General features: G+C 51.6%; 3 protein-coding genes across 3 annotated transcripts; 2 read left to right on the forward strand and 1 right to left on the reverse strand.

Moving 5' to 3' along the window:
- Nucleotides 1–242: 242 nt before the first annotated feature.
- VDAG_03544 (uncharacterized protein) lies at nt 243–1,088 on the forward strand (the record flags this gene model as incomplete). Its single annotated transcript, XM_009657409.1, has 1 exon — nt 243–1,088. One exon carries the CDS (start codon nt 243–245, stop codon nt 1,086–1,088), a length of 846 nt encoding a protein of 281 aa, XP_009655704.1.
- A 1,961-nt stretch (nt 1,089–3,049) lies between these two features.
- Nucleotides 3,050–4,269, reverse strand: VDAG_03545 (flavonol synthase; the record flags this gene model as incomplete). The annotated part of the gene is made up of 3 exons (XM_009657410.1): nt 3,050–3,685; nt 3,736–4,047; nt 4,105–4,269. 3 exons carry the CDS (start codon nt 4,267–4,269, stop codon nt 3,050–3,052), a joined length of 1,113 nt encoding a protein of 370 aa, XP_009655705.1.
- A 136-nt stretch (nt 4,270–4,405) lies between these two features.
- VDAG_03546 (uncharacterized protein) lies at nt 4,406–6,066 on the forward strand (the record flags this gene model as incomplete). The annotated part of the gene is made up of 5 exons (XM_009657411.1): nt 4,406–4,421; nt 4,766–4,799; nt 5,127–5,342; nt 5,539–5,597; nt 5,873–6,066. 5 exons carry the CDS (start codon nt 4,406–4,408, stop codon nt 6,064–6,066), a joined length of 519 nt encoding a protein of 172 aa, XP_009655706.1.
- Nucleotides 6,067–7,681: the final 1,615 nt, after the last annotated feature.

Consider the following 7,681-nt stretch of genomic DNA (forward strand, 5'->3'; position numbering starts at 1 on the left):
AACAGACGGATTTGGGCCCCTTTTCATTAGCTACGCCGTTATTGCCGGCCTGGTTCAAGGGGGGCACCCATCGTCAGCCTGAAATCCCAGACTTAGCCGACGAAGTGAAAAGGTAGCAAAATCAGTCGACTTCCCTCTTTTTCATTCCTGATCTTCATTCAGATTGTTTGCCATTCGTTCATTACTTTCGTAATCGCATCTGCGCTGTCACTTCTACGTTCTTTTCACGACACTCATTCACCATGGTTGCTTCTCACCTCAAGCTGGCCATCGGCCTGACTGCAGCTTCGAATGTTGTGGCATTCTCCTCGATTAGGATCGCGCCTACTGTCGAGGCAGGCAAGGAGGTCGAGGTCTCTATCGTTAACGACCTCGAGGACTCGGACTCTTTCGACGCTGGCTTCGAGAAGTTCCGTGTCTACCTCGCCACAACGCCTCCTGGCTGGGGCACCGGTCCGGCCTGTTACCTCGTCAACGCCACGGCCATCGACGAAACGAGCGTGAAGGTGACAATCCCGCCGTCCGTCGTTCCTCATGGCAGCGACGTCATGATCTCCGTCATGGAGTTCAATGAGGACCCGAGCCTCGACGGTCCGTCTGGTTTCCAGTACAGCAACGAATTCACTCTCAACGGTGGCAAAGGCGAATGGAGCAAGCCTGAGCTCGAAGGATTCAACATCGGTGACTCGGACACCATTCCCTGCGAAGCATATGCTTGCGCCAGGGATTGTATGGTCCAGTTTTATCCCGACAACAAGGAGGACGAGTCCGCATACAAGAAGACGTACGAGTGCACTGCCGAGTGCCCTGGCGTTGACTACCCTGCATGGGACTCTCTCCCTGGTGTTGATGAGGTGCCTTCGGACAATGACGGCGATGATGAGGGCGATGATGATGAAGAGACCGCTTCGATATCAGGTGCTACCTCGGGAACGGCAACTCCCAGCTCCGGGGCGGCTACGACGATTCTCACTACAACTGGAGCTGATGAGGCGAGCGCGTCGACAGAGACACCTAGCTCCGCCGGACGTCACACGGCGTCTCTCATGCTGCTGGCTGGAATCATTGGAATGTGCAGTCTTTTTTGATTAGCCCAGATTCTAGATTGGGGGACCGCGCCACGTCAGGATCTTGCTTCGTGAGCGATTAGCACTCATGTATTCTGCAACAGACAGGCGGACCATGCATCACTCACCACTGTACGTCTTCCTACTACATTGTCACAATCGGCAATGAGCCGTATGAAAATGGCAGACGATTATAGCTAGGGAACCTGCAATTCGCGTATCATCCAGCTTACATTTATCTAATCCTAATTCCATTTTGAGGCCTGTAATCTACCTCACTTACCTTGCAGCACCGGCGGCGTTCTCGAAAAGCGTCTTGCAACAACACAGCTCAGACTCTGTCCTTCCGAACCTTGCCGGAAGATCTCCCTCATAGACCAGTAATCTTTTTGATGGCCAGCACCAATGTGACTCCACGACTGAGTTATCCATCATTCATGATTTCTGCGCGGAAAGCATTGGTCAGCGCACCATCCATGCCCGCATTTGAGACAAACCGTCCATGGACTACCGCCTGACTGGCAATGGCAGCAGATCCACATACAAGGGGGTCCGAATGGAAAACAAGCTGGGTACGTCGGAAGGCCTCTAGGTCGAGGTTCAGCCATATCGGGCAGGGGCGCACCAGCCGGACACGGCGGGAGAAGTTCAGTTCTGGGGCAACTCGGGATAGCAGGAGCTGCCTTCAGAGGAGGTCGACAATCAGGGAGTGGATGTCGGCCATCGGGTCGCACACGTCGAGACTGGACTACAGGTTGGGCAAACTGCCTGAGAGCCTTGTTTTCGGTGGCTTTTCGAAAATTGGTGATCTCCCGGAGGAGATCGCCCCTCTCTGTGCCAACGTCAGGGGCCGAAGGGGTGCAGTCAGCGCACCACAAATGCCCACAGAGCTCGGCCACCTTGGGTTTAACCATAGCGCTACAGGTGGGATTCAAAGCTTTGTTGATTCGGCGATTACACTGGCAACAGGCCCAAAGACCTTTCTTTGTCGTACAATCATCGCACCGTTCGTGTGCGCAGGGCAGCTTGACCGCAGCGCGGCACGTTGGGGGCTTTTCCATAGTGAAGTGCTGTGTTATAAGCACGTCGCTGGCATTGGCAGCAAGTCCATTTCATCGCGGAGTAGGTCGGCATATTGGCGGAAGAACTCGGTCGGACTCGGGCGGGGTAAGATCCCAAGGTCGATTTTTTCTTCTTGCTTGTGGACTGGCTTGAAATTTTCTTGGGGTCTGTTGAGTGTTTCTTTGGGAAGTGCTTGAGATCTTGCAATGGGAAGGGAAACACATGGTATATTACCCATTATTCAAGCCTTCCGTTCGCTATGGATAAAGTGAATGTTTTAATGCTTGAATCTTTAACAATTTTGCTGTTTTCTTCTCAGTCCTGGTGAATGGAATACTGTGTTGCTCCCACCAGTACCACGTGTCGTGTTTAGAAACAATGACACTGGCACTGATCAATCCGAGCACTCTCAACACAACGCCGAACGGAGGAAGATAATCCTTCTCATTATCCTTCTCAGTATGCACTTCTGCAGCTTCATGTGAAGAATTATCAAGCTTCCCCGTTACACAATGGACTGGAAACAACTTCGCTTGATATAAAGTTCATGCCCAGCTATTTGTTGCTTGTCCATGATACAGTCGACCACTGTTGAGAGTTGTCATACTGATAACTTTAGCACATCACAACTTATCCCGGTGCCTGAACAACCATGGTGCGACACCTACTTACCGTGAGAACGTTATTTGATAGGACACTTATGGTTCCTTTGCTACTTTCGCTACCAGACAAAAAAAAAGAAAGCTATGCGGTAGCGACTGCCCAGCAGGATTTGCATCTGACTGAAGGGCGAAAGGGGGAAAGACATCTTTGTGCGGAGCCTTGGGCTGCTATTTTGATATCTTCGAGACAACAGACTCAATCTAGCAATGGCCAATCGCCATGTTGTATCCCTCCAATATCTAGACTGCATATGGTCGTCATGCTGCTTCGTCTTCGATTTCCAAGTCTCCTATGCGGAACTTTTGTCCTTTCATATCTGCATAATCATTGTGATTGTGATAACTTCTCACTCTCTCTCTAACATATTGAAGACCTGTGACTGGCGCCCTGGCTTTGTAGTCATCCTCAATCAAACCCAGCCTCTTCAACAGTGGCGATGGTGCTGGTTTAATGTCAACGTCGTCTCCCGGGCGTACGAAGTAAAAAAGACCTTGACGATGGAGATGCGCCTGGTCTTGAGGCGGACGAACAACCCGATGTGTTGTTGATTTGAGATATCCTGCAGACCAGAAATCGAGCGTGTCGCCGACATTGCATACTATGCCGTTGTCAACAGGCGGCACATGCCGCCATTCACCAGATACGGTCTTGATTTGTAGGCCCGCAACGTCCTGACTCCACAAGAGTGTCAGAGAGCCTAAGTCAGTGTGGGCTCGCGACCAGGTGTTCTGAACACGCGCATCATCTTCAAGGGGCCGAGGATGATAAGTCATATACCGCAAATGGTCTTCACTGGGCGATTCGTAAGCATGGCGGGAAGAGAAGTAATCGTCTGGCAACTCAAGGATGATCGAGAACAGAGTCAAGACCTTGCTGGCCAAGTCGAGGGACTTCTGAGTCTGGATGTCAATGGTGAAAATTGAACTTTTGTGGCAGAACTTACCCTCGAAAAGCTCTCAATCTCGGCTTTGAACGGATGGAAGAATGGATGAAATGGTTCCTTGGCATATTGTGTAATGAACTTGGCTATGTTCACGGATTCGGCATTGTCTAGGACGTCGGTTCCCATGATCGTCTTTTCGTGCGCAGCACGCCAACTAAAGTAGTTGCCTTGAGAAAAGTCACACCGGTATTCAGGTTGTCCTTTGTCCACTGTTTCAAGGCCGAAAAAGCTTTTAGCAATGTCATACTGCCTCTGAACTTCCTCTGGGTTGAAGCCTGTGTTGATCAAGCTGAAGAAACCTGTTGAATGAACCTTTTCTCACGATCTCTGTCAGTAGCAACTTGAAGGATATATGAGATGGATTCTCACAGCGTCTCGCAGTTCCTCCGCAAGTTCTTGTTTGCCGCCAGGCAGGTCGAACTTCTGCAAATCAATGGTCTTGATATCAGCCCAGGGCAATTTGTTCTTTGTCTTTTCTGGCCGCTTCCATTTCGGAAGGACAAGAGTACCATTTGATTTGACAGCCGCGGACATATCGAAGATATTCGCACAAGATGAGGAGTACATAGAATGGTTTAGAGGTTCGACTTGCAGTGTGCGTCTTCTTGGTCGAATGTTATAATGTATCTTCTCAGCATCGGGCTCACCCCGCATCTTACACCACGACATCATGCATGACGATGATGGTAAGGGGCACGACGGTCAGCCTAGGCCAGCGGGATCGGCCGGGCACGCCATTCATCTCCAACATGACGATCGATTGTGGTTCCCCGCACCAGGACACCTCTTTCGACAACACCTCAGAACATACACCAAAATCTATATTCAAGACCGGGCACCTAAGTACCTATTTCAATGGACCAATTCCAAGGCTTTGACAGTGCTGAGGCTGGAGGGGTGGCCCACATAGAAGTCCCAATGACGAAGATACTGGCTAACATCATTGGTTTAAAGGGTATCATATAAGCATGTCAGTGTCAGTGCCCAAGACAAAACTACTTTGGCATGCTGGCTTGTCGATTCTTCTTAGGACTTGCAGAGACAGGCTTCTACCCAGGAATGCTGTAAGTTCAGTCGTATGACATGCGCTTTTGCGCTGACCAGAGGGCTTGGAAAGATACCATCTAAGTTTCTGGTACCCAACGCATGAGGTGCCGTTGCGGATTGCAAGCCGAATAAAGCTGTGGGTTGAATTGTTTGTGTTGAGGCCGCAGTAGGTATTTTCCTATGTTTGCGGCACCATTTTAGCACTGTCAGCAGCCTTTTGGGTACATCGAATGCACTTTGGTTGCGTGTAAACGGCCAATTTCCCTACAACATACGTGTATCCTTCATGAGCGGCATCAGTTGGGCATCGCCAACAGCCATTTCGCAAGCCATGATCATGGTAGGTTGTTATGTATCCGGGTCTGTGTTGTCGAGCGCTTCGCTCATACCCCAGGTGGTCAGCCTCCTTTCACCCTCGTCTTCATCATTCTGATGTCGCTAGCGTACATGTCTATCGTTCATCGTGGGAAGCTGAGTCCGTGGGTGGCTGGGCTCAGCGTCGAAATGACGCAGGTAGTATGCTGTATTCTTCTCATCACAGTTTCGCATCCAGTGGCTGAGTAGGTCTTTGTCATGGTCGCGACGGCGGCGTCGCAAAGCTTTTTCCCGATAATTTGGCCAGATATGGAGTGAACCCTTTGAACCCCCCGTTGTCCCATCCGCTCCTCGCTCTCTGTAGCCATGTGACTGGGGCTATGCGCCGATGACTCGGCCAAGCTCCGAAAGTGTAATGACTTGGCTGATCGACGCACGCAGAGCGGATCCGCGCAGCGAGGGGCACAACATCGGCCGGCTTGGCGATCGGCATTACCAACGTGAGTAGAAGGCATATGGCCCTAAAGAATCTCGCGGGTCAATTGACCTGCAGAACGGGCTGACGTACGCAGGCGTCCTGTCAACTGATGGGCAACGTCGTGAGTTCCGCCGCGCTGAGGCCGGACATCTGGCAGAGCTGGAGCCGTGAATTGGGTAAACTGGACGCACTAGGCCTCCCTGCATGGTGTGTACTAACATTGCCCGAAACAGGGGCCTTAAATTTACCAGCCCAAACTTGAACCGACATACCGGGTCAGCTTCTCCACCTCGATAGGTTTTTCGCGTGGCACTGTGGCGGCCGTTGGGATGTCCTGGTTCTTCGTCGTGCAAGGAGACCCGGAGAGGGCTTCGGTGGCCGCGGCTTCCACCGGTATTGATGAGCCGGGCAGTAACGGATCGGACACGAACGCGGTGGACACCTGTGGCGCCGTGCCTCGAAGCCAAGAACCTGCTTGGGAAAAGTCCTAGATAAATCTTTGGCACGTTTCGACGAGTACGTAAAATTACAAGTGGGCCCGGAAACGAAAGAAAATCGATGCAGCCTAGGGGTTAAAGTGCACTCTTCAGAGGAAGCGAAAGTAGAGGTTCTACGAGATGCTCTCTCAGTCGCAGCACGGGAAGGGGTCCAAGTCTTCGACACGCCCGCAGAACAGAGCTCTTAGCACGACCATGACGATGTTGTTAATATCCTCAAGCTTGGCAGTTCAGTAAGGTTATTTCACCACTGCCTAGGTTGTAAGGAGTTGCTTTTCTTTCGGTTGGATAGCGAACACAACCTACCTTACGGTAAGTAACCGTACATGCTAGGGACGAGACATACTGCTTAATGCCACCGATTACACTACCAACCGAAACCAGCGGGGAACGTGTCGACAGGGCTGAGGTGGTCGGGACAATTGAGTCTGTTTAGTGGGGTCGCTTGGACGCGGTGGCCAGTCAAGCCAGTTCAGAGTTCCTGGAATGAGAGTGTTCGGTCCAGGTGCTCCTCGACTGTGATGATTGCAGGGCCCTAGCTCGCTCGGCAGCTGTCCAACGAGAACAAGAACAACATAGCATATGCATTGGGACTATGGAGCATGCCGGCGGTGACCAAACTTGACTGGAACCTAGACGAAAGGGACTCGTGGTTCTTTCTCGTCGTGAGTCATCCCTGTCGATAGAGCGTGGTCTTCCGGCTTGGCTCTCTCGAACCCACTGAATTCGCAGCTCTAGAACGGTCGCTGGATCTCGTCGAAAATTTTCACCCTGTTTTTCTGGGAGAGTCTTATGCGTTTAAGGCTATTGCCGGCGAGAAGCAGTGCTTATATGACAAACGAGGATTCTCAGTCCAAGTCCACGTCACCTTCCAAGACCGCTTGCCCACGTAAGTGCTGTGAGTCGTGACCCCCGATAACTCACACGACATTGGGCATGTTGGCCGTTTTGGCGGTCACCTGTAGTGACTATGTTATGACTGGCGTAGCCGGATGTCGGCTGATAACGACCTTGGTAAGGCTACTGTAGTGCTCTGGGCGCAATGTGATTGATTGATACGTCGTTCCTGGGCCTAGCGCCTGTCTGCTAGTACTTACGGACAGTTACGATCGGTAAATCAGGGTGCATTCAGTGCATCAGGAATAGAGCAACGATACGCGAGAAAGCTAAAGGAAATATGGAGACTGCTAAGTGTGTCGCGCACCGATCTAACATGGGCATGTACTACGTACCTGGCAAACGTCCTGTAGGAACCCCGGCCAGTCGCTCTACGTGCCTGGAAAGCTATAGTTCCCGGATGTAAAGTTAAGCCGCGCCGGGACCTGGGTTGAGTCTCTGCAGGGTGACGTAGGTAGGTAGGTCGGTACTGTAAGTAGGTATCTGTAAAAGTAGGTAGGTACGGTACCTAGGTAACCCAGAGCATGCCAGTGCCTGCCCCTCAGCTGCAGTCGACCCACCTAGGTACCTTGAACCCCTGATGGTGGGTGGGTGGGTTTGCCAGCCCCTCCTCACCTATTTCCCTGGTCACCGTTGCCTTCATTGTGCCTTGGCTGCTTGGAGCTTGGATGTCCCTCTTAAGCTACAACGCTTGAATGCTTCCAATCGCCGT

This window comes from Verticillium dahliae, genomic scaffold (genome assembly GCF_000150675.1).
Source record: "Verticillium dahliae VdLs.17 supercont1.5 genomic scaffold, whole genome shotgun sequence".
Classification (NCBI taxonomy): domain Eukaryota; kingdom Fungi; phylum Ascomycota; class Sordariomycetes; order Glomerellales; family Plectosphaerellaceae; genus Verticillium; species Verticillium dahliae.